At 36.2% G+C, this 15,052-nt stretch overlaps 1 protein-coding gene across 1 annotated transcript in view; it reads right to left on the bottom strand.

Moving 5' to 3' along the window:
• Positions 1 to 3,349: 3,349 nt before the first annotated feature.
• The window catches only part of SDC2 (syndecan 2), a 67,219-nt gene continuing 55,516 nt past the window's right edge, over positions 3,350 to 15,052 (bottom strand). The window contains exons 2-5 of the mRNA XM_026690624.2: positions 14,008 to 14,119; positions 9,802 to 9,941; positions 5,591 to 5,729; positions 3,350 to 4,583 (exon numbers count right to left, since the gene is read on the bottom strand). Coding sequence (XP_026546409.1) covers positions 4,420 to 4,583; positions 5,591 to 5,729; positions 9,802 to 9,941; positions 14,008 to 14,119 — 555 coding nt within the window. The 3' untranslated portion in view covers positions 3,350 to 4,419. The remainder of the gene's footprint in view (positions 4,584 to 5,590; positions 5,730 to 9,801; positions 9,942 to 14,007; positions 14,120 to 15,052) is intronic.

The raw sequence follows: 15,052 nt of genomic DNA, 5'->3' as shown, positions 1-15,052 counted from the left end.
GAGGATTCCACCTTCACTTAGTATTAAAAAGCAAAGGTTTTTTTTTTCTTAATGTACTGTTTATCCCTCCCTCCCTCCCTCCAACTTATATCACCACCCAACTATCCAAGGAACTATCTGGGCAGCAAACAAAAACAAAAATAGAAAATTACATTAAAATAGTAAAATTGCATTAAGGTTCAATTTTTAAAAAAAGACCACTAGATAAATACACCTGTGGCTGATACGTTTTCAATGGTTTTCATATGCACAATCAAGAAAAAGATTTCACATAGATTAAAAAAAATCTGAGTGGAATTCAACAATATAGGACAGAATTTGAAAATGGATTACACACAAATGAACATGTAATTGCAAACATTACTTTTATTACTTTTATAAGTAACTCAAGGAGGCAAAACATGCATAAGCTGGTGTTAAGAATTGAAACTGGAGATGAACAAGTTAAAGTGCATGATGAAATGGGCTGTGAATTTTGGTAATGATATATAAATGGATAAATAAGAAAGAATGTAGACAGATTGAAATTCACATTGTTTTCATTTAAGAGAGAACTTGTATCAAAAGTATACTGGTATATTACATAGACAAAAAAGATGTATATATTGTAGGTACTTCAAATCAATGTTGGAATGCATGATAGATTTATGAAGCAATTAAAAATTATGAATACAAATATACAGCGATACAAAAAATAAAGACTAATACTGAGAAAACAGAACTATTTTTATTAGGGCGTATGGGCAGCGGATTAGGAAAAACTCATGGAAGATTGGTTTTATGTATGGTAACTGCAGCAAGATTATAAGCGCAGTGATGGAGAAGTACTGAAATTCCCACAATGGAGGAAAGGACGATGACAGAATTGGCAGAAATGGCCCCCCAAAAAACCAAAACACCACTGTTTAGTCAGGGAGGGAGACTGGAAAATCTTTATCGACTTTTTGCTGAAATCAGACAAAAGTAAAGTGACAATTTATGGATTTCATGACTGAAAAATAATTAGGGATTTTTGCAGTGGTAGGATTCAAATTGTTTTACCACCAAATCAGTGGCCACCGGCACGCAGCTTTCCCGCCACCTGCAGCGCCAATCACCTGAGAGGATAAAGAAGAGAAAAGCACAGGGGTGGGTGGGACGGCCGATCCTGTCTTTTTTCTTCATTTTCCTCTCAGCTGATTGCAGAGGATTTTTTTTCCTCCTCTCAGCTGATCTTTGGCTTTTTAAAACCGGTCTGAACCAGTAGCATATCACCACTGGGCTTTTGTAATATTGGGGAGAGAGGATGGATGTTCTGTTGCAAAGAAAAACCAGAAATCACGTATTTTTTGTCTCTTTAGATCAGGGGTGTCCAACCTTGGCAACTTTAAGACTTGTGGACTTCAACTCCCAGAATTGAAGTCCAGGAAGTCTTAAAGTTGTCCAACAAGTTCAAGGTTGGACACCCCTGCTTTAGATATTTTTCTTTTTCTACTTTTTCTTCACACCTTCTCTTCTTTTCCCTTTAGATTTGTCTTTTATTGTTTAAAAAATTGTCAATATTTTTAAAATAAATGCATATATTAATATCATTATTCCAATATCTGGGATAACTTTTAAAAATGGTCTATCTTTACATCTTAAGAATTAATTCTAATCTTCCCACTAGATCTGTTCATCTATCCCGTTAAGCATTGTTCTTGATATAAAATGAAAAATGTGGTCCCACCATCACATCCAAAATAATATCCGTAACTTAAAAGTCAAAAATGGTCCATCTGTCACTGGTTTATAAGATCGCAATCCTTTAAAACATATGTGTTTTTCTGATGCAATCTCCATGTCTCAGCTACTCCTAAGAACCTTTCTGGAATGTAGATGTCTATTTTTAATGTCTTAAGACAGATGGGCAGAAATTGTATTAGCCATGTGTTTTACCTGTTTGTTAACATGGCACCAGTTGTAACATCACAATGTTTGAATTAAGAATCAAATTAATGAAATCCTCGACTTATGGACCATAATTGAGCCCGGAATTATGGTCATAGGTTATTCCGGTCATTAAATGGCTCACCATGTGACTGGGCCCGATTTTTGCGGTAGCTGTTGGAACTTTGAATCTGGGTCATAAATAGTCCTGGGAAGTCCATTGTAACTTCAAATGGCCGCTAAGTGACCAGTTATAAATCAAGGATTACCTAGCTGAAATATTCTGAGGGATGTTTGACCTGGCTGTGGTTGAACTTTGAATGCACAGAAGTGTATGTTTTTCTTGTGTGCAGAGACCTCTGCTTGGAATTTCCTCTGCTCTGTAACCTATAAGCCACTGGAGTGAGTATACTTAAATAACCCCTTTTCTTCTTGTAAATTGTAACCTCAGCAAAGAATATGATTTAATGCAGAATAACTATTTGCTTACATGAATTGATTAAATGCATTTCTTTGTCATATTCTTGTTTGCTTGGCAAGAATGAACATAGAAGTTCTCAGTCAGCCTCTGATATTTGGGACCTCTGGCCAAAGGCCACCAATCAGAGATAACTCATAAGGAAATGAAAATGTTCAGAGAAGCAGCACTTGGCCAAAATTGGATTTCTTAGTATATACTATTACTATAAATTCCAATCTCCTTTCCCCCTGTTTAGCAACTGGGAACAGAGAAATGGCTGTGGCCAGGTTCAGTTCGAAGTTGACATTAGTTTTCAAATGCATCTTAGCAACAATGGCAGAATTACTTAATTTGTCCCATTCTCTGTTTCAAACTTCTCCCATGTACATCTGTTATATTCAGTGTATCAGAACAATTGTTTTGGCCAAAGTACAGATATTTTAAATCCTCACTGCTTATTGCTATAGAATAATTGCGCCCCTTCTCCTTAAACTACTTAACATCAAGTTACTAATTGCAATGCCCAAGTAAGGAGGGAGGAACCATATGAATAACAATAGCAATAGCAGTTAGCTTCATAGTGCTTTACAGCCCTCTCTAAGTGGTTTACAGAGTCAGCATATTGTCCCCAACAATCTAGGGACCTCAGAAGGATGGAAGGCTGAGTCAACCTTGAGCCAGTGAGACTCGAACTGTTGGCAGTTGGCAGGATTAGCTTGCAATACTGCATTCTAACCATTGCACCGCCCCAGCTCTAAATATAAGCCGCACAGAAATGGCACTTATTAATTACTACTTAAAATCTGTTCTGTGTAAAAGAGAATTATAAACTTTAAATGCTGACAAGGCAATATTGATTTTCTACTGCAAAATGTTGCTAGTGGTCTTCTGAGATTCTTATTTTCACACAAATCCCTTTGTTACATAAAGGTGCTATTTGTAATATGCAGGATGATTAAAATAAAACCCCCAAATAATATATTTCAGTATTAGGCCACATGATTTATTCAGTAGTGTTTATGCTTCCAAATTACAATTTATGTCTATCCATGTAAGACTACAAAAGTTACCATTAGAATTGTCTGTGCTTATAAAATATCAACATTTCTTTGTTTTAATGTTATATATTCATTAACACCAGTCTGCAACAAGTTACATAGAATCATAGGCACTTCAAAGGCTTTAAAAGACATTTACTTTAAATGCTTTAAAAAAAAAAGAACAAAGGATTCAGATTCATTTTGAATTCCATCTCGTACCTTCAAATTGAAATTAATAAAATAAAAAAGTGGCCAAATAAATTTTGCAGCAACCCCTTGCAATACTGTTAAGAGTCTTTGGGTTTATGTAAGCTTGTCAGTAGCTTACTGAAAGATCTCATATAAAGATTTATTTTGTAAAGGGAAGTTGTAGTAGTCCAATTTTACACATTAATTTGCCGCTTTAAATTTCAATCAAGCTACAGAAACCATTGAGAAACAAATGGGTTAAAATGTACTTTCTGACAGTAAAATTTATACAAAATGGAGATTAAGGTTTACATAGCTGAAAAAATACATTTACACTAAGAGTTACATTATCTGAATTATATGAACACAAATTGCACTAGGACAACTACAAAAAGGCATTTTATTTTTAATTTTGGAGAACAGATAAATTAATGAAATAAAAACTAATTTGTGAGAGAGTCATCAGACATGCTGACAAAATTAAACAACTTCCATTGAACCATCAGATAAAACAATCATTCCCACTTATGCATAAATTTTTGTAAATAATTCGGTGAACATCAACGGCTATATAAAGTCATACGTTGCCACTGCTATTCACAGAATACTGCAAAATGTTAAGATTTTATTTTACATTTTTTAAAAGGAATACGTGAAAAGTTTTAAATACAATGGGATCTCTTTTTTTTCTCCTTATCATAAAGGTGCCATAAAGGCTCTTTAATGAAAAAAAAAGTTCTTCATTATTCTAGGCCAAAAAAAAAAAAGCTTTATTTAAAAAGTTCAGTGATCTCTGAAATAGAGACACTACGTTTAAGAGTTTTATGCATAAAACTCTTTAGTGGGTGCCTTCTGGTAGGCAGCGCTGGAGGGTTTACGCTCCCCGAGGTCGTAACTCCCTTCGTCCTTCTTTCTCATGCGGTACACCAAAAGCAAGATAAGGAAGATTGCAAAAAGAAAGCCAATGATTCCACCAGCAATAACCGCTGTAAACAAGAAGAAAAAAAGTTCCACTGAATTCCATGAAGTTACTTTTAAACATGCAAAGTCTATCCTTGAGAGAAAACGGGAATTTGACTTTTCACAAGTACTTTATTGTAACAACAACATGACTGACTATAACAACTTAAAGTTAACATGCCCTTGGATTCAGTAACTCAGATCATAAAATGGGGATGGGAGGGAGATCACAGTATTTTCTGGAGAGAAAAGTATCCAATGTTTCTTGACAGCTCAGTGCTAATCATCATTACTTTTAAGTCCTTGCAAGTTCAAAATGATTTATTTTTTGGCGGGTGTATTTAGCATTGCAGCCTAAGAAGCAACATCAAAGCATGTGTTTGAATCTCGTACTTGAGATTCTCCTTCTCTTGACTACAGTCCTACACAGTTAAATAATATTTATTTTTTCCCCAGGATGTCATCTTGATGTTTTAATATTATCAAGATGTAAGGAAAGGTAATTTCACTATATAAAATAGCAGCCTTATGTCTTATGGAGATTCTCTATCATCCAAGTCATGGTTGTCCCAAAACTGCCTTTAAAAAAAAAAGGCAACTGGACTATCTTGGTTTTTTTCCTTTGAAAACATTTCGCTTCTTATCTAAGAAGTTTCTTCAGTTGTAACTAGTGGGGATTGGAACTATTTATATTATAAGACTGGATGACTAAATGTCTATGGAGATGCTCAGTCATCCAGGTCATGGTTGTCCCAAAGGTGCTTTTTCAAGAGGCAACTGGACTTTCTGGAAGTCCAGTTGTCTCTTGAAAAAGCACCTTTGGGACTGGATGACTATAAAGAAAGTCCTGTTGCAGCTTTGAGGTTGCAGCCTTATCTTGTTGGGCACAAAAGAAAAAGGGGGGAATCTATTCAAATGGGGAAGACACATTGTGTAACCTATAGCAATGGGTTGCAAGAACCTATCAGGAACTGCAGACTTTTTTTTTTTTTGCTTTTTCTAAAACTAATATATATATATGCATAGCCCTTACCTGCCAGAACCTCTGTTCTCTGGAAAAGGTTCTCTGAATGTTTCCGAGTAAATACATCAGTATCTTCAATTGGCTCATTTTGAGCATTTCTGTTTTCTGCATCAGGCTTAAGTATTTTTTTATCAATCTCCTCAGGTGACTGAGAAAAACAAGAATACCAATTCAATAAAAGATAAAGGTTCTCCTCGCACATACATGCTAGTTGTTTCCAGCTCTAGGGGGCGGTGCTCATCTCTGTTACAAAGCCAAAGAGCCAGGGCTGTCCGAAGACGTCTCTGTGGTCATGTGGCCGGCATGACTAAACGCCAAAGGTGCATGGAACCTTCCCATCAAAGTGGTCCCTATTTTTCTACTTGCATTTTAACATGCTTTCGAACTGCTAGGTTGGCAGAAGCTGGGACAAGTAAAGGAGCTCACTCCGTTACACGGTGTTAGGGATTCAAACTGCCAACCTTTCTGATCAACAAGCTCAGCGTCTTAGCCACTGAGTCACCACGTCCCCACCAAAACAATACAGACAAATAAAATACAGAAACATCCACACATTTACTATTCTGGTTTTACATTTCTATAAGTACTGTTTCGAGGCTTGCTATTTGGCCCAGGAAAATACATTCCTTTCCTGGAAGCTTAACTACTGTCTCAAAACTGTTCTTGTAATTCTGTTTCTTTATAGCTTATATAAAATGGTTCAAATATATTATCATACGGTTCAATAATATTTCATCTGGTAACCTTAACATTTATTCATTTTCTTGTAAAATGTTCAACATCAGATAGAGTTCTAAGGATTGTACTGAGTCAAGGACCATTTGGTTCCTCAGGATACCTGTAATTCCACTTAACCTTGGTCAGATACTGTACTTCCACAGATTCAAAGGTTAACTGTATTTCTATTTTATCAAGATGAAGCCATAGCTTGTTTGCTCTCCTCCCATCCATCCCAATGCTGTTTCCAGGCACCATTTAGATGTAATGACCCCAGCAAATTGTTGGAGGAAAGAAAAAGTAGAGCTGCAGAAAATCTGCATATTGATCACACTATGATCAATATGAGAACTCAACACTATGAGTTCTTGGCTTCAAGCATGAAAAAAAAAAGGCAAGACTCAATATATCGGGCAACAGCTATGAGGCAGAACAAGAGTGCACATCATTACCTGCTGAATAGTTTCCTTATGAAAGGACCGAAGCTGTTATTATAGTAAATCTCTCAAACTTACTGTCATGGCTGTTTCCTAGACAATACACAAGCACCTGACTGCACATTTGCAGATAACCAGGAGATGGCTGGGGGCAGCTGAGAAGGAACTTTCCTTTGTGTTGTTTGCTCTGGAAAATCTCAGATTCCGCTTATGCTACTTCTGTAACCATTTAAGCTTCAGTAAAGTACACTCTTGGCAAAACAAATGGCCAGGAGCCTTTCTTGCTAGATAACTGAGTGGGAATGGCTGACACTCCTGCCAAATAATGTAGGATATCATATTTGATATATCTGAAAGCAGCTTAGAAGCAGTATTTGCACTGCTTCTGCTCATTCCCTAGTTTAAGTAATCCTCCTGGGGAAGCAACCTTCTTTTTGTTACTGATGAGTCCAGCAACCAGATGTACCCAGTTTGCATAATTTCAAAAATGAAAAGCAAACGTTTTTCTAGTTTCTAGTTCAAAAGCATGCTGTGCCATAAAATCATTTTTCAGAATTGAGGGGTTCAATTTACACATGTACATGTGCGTGCACACAGAGAGAGAGAGATTAATAATCATTCTCAGTTCATATACAAAAGGAATCAAACTTCCCAAATCCCTCCAGAAGTCTAGATTCTAGCATAGAAAAAGATAAAAGTAGAAGTGGGCAACCTGTGTTCTCAAGCATGCAGCTTCTGAATTCCATTTCTGTAGCCCTCTGAATCCTCTCTAACCATGACTGTTTAAAATTAAGTTACCTATCATTTTCTAGGTGGGAAATAAAAGAAGACTACAATGCTAGCTTTAAAAAAAGGCATATCATAGTTTATAATTATTATAACATTTCTAAAACATCTCCCTGCCCCAATCACATCTACATACATCTACATTCTTCACTAGAACAAAGGAAATAATCTGTCCAAATTAATGTGGGTCCCTATTCCTAAAAGAAAAATACTTTTTTTAAACAACTCCATATGTTCTTCTACTGCTTTCCGTTAAAGTCTTTTTCCTCTTTGCAACTGAGTTTTCAGCAACAGAGATATAAATAACTGGAAATAGCATTGTTTACATAATATGGTGTCTTATAAAGCTGATAGGGCTATCTAAATTGTTAGAGTTAAGTGTATTGGACTATCTGGCTATATTCCAAAATAACTTTTTATATTGTAGCAGCGACATCTTATCCCAGACTTGTATGCTGCTTTAGAAGCTGCTCCCAGCTGTTTTTTTCCCTCTTTCTGTGTGCATGCATAGGCATTTCTCTTCACTAGGGTAAAAAAAAAAAGGTTGTGCACGTACACAAAGCTTCTGAAATACAGTCATGTGAAAAAGGACACTCCATTGAAATTTTGACTTTTTCAACGTACAAATATACAAATATTTGACATTCATTTCAACAATATTGACAAATAAACAGGATATAACAAGGATCATGATTATTTACATTTTTATATTTAAATAAATGTAGATACAAATTTCACATGTGTTAAAAATAAGTACACTCCTATATTTATGACATTTCAAAAAATTAAATTTTGGATCAGGTGCAAATGATTAGAACATTGTGACAATCTGGGAGGAACTTGTGTAATTTAAAAATCTGTCATTTCATTGAGTTTGCTCTTCTTGTTGAAGTGTAAGACATCACCATGCTTAGATCAAAAGAGCTGCCTTGAGATCTTCTGAAAGAAGATTATAGATGCCTATGAATCTGGGAAGAGATTAAAAAGGTTGCCAAAGAAACTGGACGTAAATCATTCCACTGTCTGGAAAACCATCTACAAATGGAGATTTTAAACAGCTGCCAACTTGGCTGTCCCAGAAAGTTCAGCCTTAGAGCAGAATGCAAGATGTTGAAAGAAGTATTTAAGAACCCCAATATTTCATCACATGACCTAGAGTTTGCTTTCCCCAGTATTGATGTCAAAATGCATGATCCTACCATTAGAAAGCAGCTATGCAAATTAGATTTACATGGCAGATGTGCAAGCAGGAAGCCTTTGCTGTTCAAAGAGACTATTAGGGCAAGACTAAAGTTTGGTGGTAGAAATGTTATGGTTTGGGATTGCCTTGCTGCATGAGCTCTGGGCAGCTCCTCGCAGTATTCACTATGTTTTCTTCATTGTACCAAAAAGTTCTTGAGGATAAGGTGAAACCATCTGTCAGAAGATTGATGTTCAGCTGGAAGTAGATCTTGCAACATGACAATGACCCTAAACAATTCACCAAGGAATGGCTGAAAAAATGGAAATTGAGGGTTGTGGAATAATTGTGGACTAAGTCAAAAGCCTGCATCTAAATCCCATCTAGATGTTGTAGAGTGATTTGACACAGGTTGTGCATGCAGGAAACCCCTCAAATATTACACAACTGAAAAAAATTCTGCAATGGAGGAGTGGGAAAAATTATTTCTACTTTATCTCTGAGACTAGTAGACAATTGTAGTATAAGAAATACGTACTTATGGTTGATTCTGCCAAAGACAGTACTACCAGGTATTAAAGCCAAGGTTAAACTTATTTTTTTCACCCAAGGAAATGGTGTAGCTTTAAATTTTTTGCTGAATTAATGATTGCAAAGTCAATTTTTCACAGTTTTTTGCTCAATTAACACCACCTTTATCTTTACATATTGTTTGAAGATAACATCAATATTTCCAAGTTTATTAAAGAAAGAAGACTTTACATGGGGTGGACTTACTTTTTCATATGTCTGTAGCTACATGAATCTGGAGAAAGATACTCCTGTTTTAATTTTGTTAAGAACTGCTTTATGTAAGCTCACATGATAATTTGCCTTGTTTTAATAGGCATGCAGTACATTTAACAGAAAAGAGCAAAGCCCAATCAATAGTCCTCTTAACAGACTCACTACTATAATATCAAATAGAGTCATCTTTACAAGTGATCCACAGCTTTGCACCGAATCTAGTAAATCTTCTTAAAACATAACCAAGTGGTATCTCTAAAATTAATTACAGTATTTGAAACAACCAAACCAGCATCTCCTTCTCTTGTACACACCTTTGTTTGTGTAGGTACCCTGGTCTTTGTTTTCAGTGTAGTTCCCTCAATCGTAGGAGCATCACTCGTTGGCAGCACCCTTGGAAGCATTCTAGTGGTCATCACTATTGTGTTTTCTTCTTCCTCTTCTTCTTCATCTCCTAGAGAGTATGAAAAAGGTGCGAATTTAGTTTTGTACAGTTGTCCTTTTTTATTGTTATGTGTGCTCCCCTTAAGACTGGTTATAATAAAGTTGTTAAAGACATCATAGTTTTAAGCATTTATATGTCAAATTCAAGACATGCAGAGAAGTATTTTTCCCAGAACAATCTCTCTAAGGTCACTTAGGAGAAAAGCTAAAAATACATTTCAGATCTCTGACAGAATGAAGATTTCAATCCACTTTTCCCAGACTCAACTGAAAGTAATCAAAACAATTAGCTTCCTGAACAGAAGAGTTTCATGATCTTAAAAGAAGTTACAAGCAAGTGAACTCAGCAAGTTTTTAATAAGTAATAAATTCCAACAAATGGGCACTGACACTAAAAGGTCTTGCTTCTTATGCTGATTATTTCCACCTATGAATAGCTTGACAATTAATTTCATTTGATGACACAGAAAAGGTAGATATGGAAAAAGGCAGATGATATATAGCAGTAATTTAAGGAGTTGGGCTGTTATAAATAGGACTGTATAAACAATGTTATGCTAGATGTTAATATTTAGAAAATTCTGGCACAGCACATTTGATTATGTATTATAAGCAAATATTTAAAAAGGCCTTTGCAAGAGAAATCTAAGAATTATATAGACCAGATGTGGGGAACCTGCAGGCCTCTGGATATAACCAAAGATGATAAATGATAGAAAATGTTTAGCTACATCTGGAAAAGTACTGATTTCTCATACCTGATTTAAACCAGCAAACAAAATGACACATGAAAGCCACAATTAAAACCACTTAAATAAAACAAAATATTTTTCTATTTTATCAGCTCCGGAGGTCACAAATGGAGGCCCTTTTCTTAAAACTATTTAAAACATAGTTCTTCTTTTGCTTTTAATGTTTCTTAAATCACTAACTCCATTTAGTGGAGCACTGGGTTGTGAAGACTGGGCTTGACTTTCATACATGATTTTAGTAAGAGAAATTGTGCTATTATAACGAAGAGCTTTTGCTGCATATGATGTGATGATGGTGATAATCTGAAGAGCTTTATAAAGAAAAGTGGAATGTACATTTTTAAATAATAAAAGCAAAAACAAAATTTCAGAACAAATCCATGATGCCTTGGCTTCTTTTCTACCATTTTCAAAAGAAAATAAATGCTAATAGCCATCTTCCAAACATAACTTGTTAGGCAAAGTCTTTGATTTTATACAGTATAAGACAGCTTTGAACTTCAATTTCAGAAAATACCTTTGCTCAATCAGAGGCCATCAATATCTATTTATGGTAAGGAAACCTAAGAAATGAAGCAACTACCCGTGTTTCTCCCAAAATAAGACTGGGTCTTACGTATTTTTGCCACCCAAAAAGGCACCAGATCTTATTTTTGGGGTGGGTGGGAATATCATCCACTGACACACCTCACTTGCGTGTGTCGTCCTGGCTTCTTTTGCTGTCAGAGGTCTTCAAGGAACTTCTGCAGCCAGCAAGACTTTCCTGAAGGCCTCTGCAGCTGATAACTGAGCTCTGGATCAATCCGCTGGCTGCAGAAGAAATGGGCTGGCAAGGCAGGTGTCCGGGTATATGAGGCCTGGCTGCAACTGTCCGAAGTTAAGTACTAGGGCAGCTCTACCACCCCCACCCTCCATCCCCTCCCTTCCTTAACTTTTACCTGTGCACCCTGGAATGGGCACGGTTTTAATTAGGGCTTATTTTGGGGGGGGGTAGGGCTTACATTGGGCGCATGTGTAAAAATTCAAACTAGGACTTACTTTTGGGGTAGGATGTATTTTCAGGGAAACATGGTATTAGTGGGTTTAAAGAAACCTTATTGGTCGAACCCTTGAATTTTAAACCTCAGTATAACTTCACCTTATGGCAATTTTTTTTTTGATGTTATACTGTTATTTACACTGAGATTTGAATTTTTCTCCCCAACATGACAACTTTCAATATACAAGAATTTATTCTTATATAGTTGGACTGTTTCCATAAGCAATACTTGTTTTGGTTATACTATCAGATTTGGGCTGCAAAACCGACATGACTACTAGATAACAGCAAATAGATAGGGAAAACATGTAGGTGCCATCTACTGGTCATTTGGATTTTGGCATCCCAGATCTGACATAGTAAATCAAGAATGCTGTGGTATTTTAAAAATGAACAGATATAATATTTGGGTTTGTAGCTTTTGATTCATTTTAAGATAGGCACAGAATAAGTGCCAATGAGAAGGATTTGTGTTTTTTTAAAGACAATAATATGAGGGTCATTTGAATGAACAACTCAACTCCATTATATAGGTGTTTGCTGAGCAACAGCTTCTACATTTTCAAGTTTTTATAAGTTGACTCTAACATTAGATCCCCTCTTCTGCCTTTACCTATCACCTGTCTGTCTATCTATATCCCACCTTTATTATTTTTACAAATAACTCAAGGCAGTGAACATATCCAACACCTAATCCTACTTCCCCACAACAACAACCCTGTGAGGTAGGTTCGGCTGAGAGAGAGAGTACCTAGCTGGCTTTGGGCCAGTCACAAATCCTCTTTAGCCCTCACTTCTGTGCATTCATATATATTTTTTTTTTTTTTTGGAAAAATACTTTATTAGTTTTACCTTTAAAAGAACAACACAACTACAAATTATGTACAACAAAAAGAAAAATAGGCCTTGGCATTCATATTATTTGAACCCATGAACACAGCTTCTTTCCCAAAATCCATTCCATGGTTCCATATAATTTCATCCAACGTACCAGTAAAATCATTCTTACAAAACAGACATTTAAAAAAAAAAATGCATTTCATGTAAAGGGTATTAGGATGCATGGAACTTGTGATGTCAGAGTAGAAGAGTGAAATCAAACTAACTCACAGAAGCTTTTGGGGTGATGTTCAGCCAATCACTCTCTCAATTTAACTTAGGTCACAGGACTGTTATTGAGGGAAAACAGATGTAGGAAGGAATATACACATGCTATCTATGTTCCAGGTTGTACATCTCATTAATACATAAACCCACACCCTACACACACATACATTGTTTTCTGAATTTTCTACAGTCTATGAATTAGGTACATTATGTACATTATGTACATAAACGTTGCCTCACACATTACAGTCCGTTAGGAAGACATAAATACCAGCCATGCTGATACATATAGGGAACATAGAAAGTTGTGCATTACTGAGTCGGATTACTGCTCTGTCTCCTCACTGCCATCTGCTTTGACAGATCATACTTCACTCCTCTCTAGAGCCAACAGCTGGAAGAGAAAGCCAGACAAAGGTTGCTTTGCTGGCTACATCTTGAAGTATCTATTGGGTCCACAGCAAACCCACACAGGAGTCTGTATCTTTTGTCTCCCAAATCTGATTTGAAGAAGTAAAAACACATTGCAGGTAGTTCTGGACATACAAGAAAATTTCTGTTGCTAAGCAAGGCAAAATGAGTTTTGCCTCCATTTACAACCTTTTACACCACAGTTGTTATGTGAATCATACGGTGATTAAATGTGCCTTGTACAAAGGGTGATTATACGATTCTGGGACAGTGCAACTGTCGTAACTACATGCCAGTTGCCAAGTGGCCTGTATTTTGATTACGTGACCACAGGATGTTGCAACGGAACATCCGGTCATAAATCTTTTTTTTTTCAGTGCCGTAGTAACTTTGAATGGTCACTAAACTTTGAATGGCTGTAGTTAGCTTTGGTTTTGAGTGCAACCAAGGTTTGGAGCAGCTTTCTGGTATAAAATCGGGATCCTGATTTGATTTCAATCAGCAAATCCAGACTGCAGAGTGGTAGGATATTAGGGTGAAGGAGACTTTCCTAGCTAACTTCAGACTCAAAAGAAAGATGTGCTCCAAAAACTGGCTATCCTAATGAGGATGGCAAGTGAGATGACTGATCTTTCCTACTGCCTATTATTTTTTATAAAAAACAAAACAAAGGTCAGAATCCCGGCGATGCTAAGGATTGAATAAATTCTCCCATGCAACATGTTATATAATTCATAATCCTTTCTTCTTACAGGCTATTGACTTACCAGAGCCTGATCCAGAAATATAATCATCATCATCAAATGGGTAGACTCCGGATGCCTCTTCAATAGAGCTGTTATCAAGGTATAAGTCTTTATCAGAGGTCAGTTCTGCTCTCTGGAAATGAGTACAAAACAAATGCATCATTAGTGCACTGCCACATTACAAAAACAACCCAAAAAACTTCTCATTTAGAGATGCCCTGGTAAATCAATGCTGTATAAGAATGGAAGAAGCAATTGGGACAAAAAGATAGTGGCAAATTATTTTAAAATATCAACTTTTAACATGGAACGGTGCCATGAGACTATAAATCACAGCCAGTTGTTGAAATGGATTTCCCCAACAGTTAGGCAAGGAAAATGGAGGATTCATTAACTGTCATCTTTGAGCTTAATTAATTTGTTGAAGCATAAAGTTTGTATTTCAAGAGAGCATTAAAAGTCACATTAAAAATTAAAACGACCCTAGCTCGTCCATCTCTTTGGATACCTATACATCAGAACCTTCAGGAGAATATTCCCAATGCTGCAAATTGTTAGCTGCTGACATGATCCATGTATTATCTCTTATTTTCCTTTTATATGACAATTCACAGATAAATGAGTAAAAGCAGTGTGAGCAAAAATCTAGGGTGAGGGTTTCAAGTTTAGGTCTCCAGAAGAAAAATCACAGTCTATCAAGCTTCAGCTGTACGAACATGGGGGCAAGAAGGCACTGTTTGCTTCAAGACCAGGATAAACTAAGATATTTTCCAGCTGTTCAAGAAAACAGGTGTTTGTTGATCCTAGTTACAGATAACTGGGGTGGATTATCTCTGGCTAATATTTCGTCTGCCATTCCAATCATGTGACTAACAAAATAAAAAGGTAAATGTGTGTATGCACAAACACACAGATATCCAGCCCACCATTCATTACAACTAATGTAATATTAGGAGTCATACGCAAGCTTTCCAAAATAAGTCAAGCTCCTAATAAGAATTCTCTTTGAACCCTTTTAAAGGGGCAGAACACTTCCAAGACTACCAGATGGTAATCATTGTTCTGT

Source organism: Notechis scutatus, chromosome 3 (genome assembly GCF_049901735.1).
Source record: "Notechis scutatus isolate UNSWTSFEM ecotype Mainland chromosome 3, rNotScu1.2, whole genome shotgun sequence".
Taxonomy (NCBI): domain Eukaryota; kingdom Metazoa; phylum Chordata; class Lepidosauria; order Squamata; family Elapidae; genus Notechis; species Notechis scutatus.
This window is presented reverse-complemented; position numbering and strand designations above follow the sequence as displayed.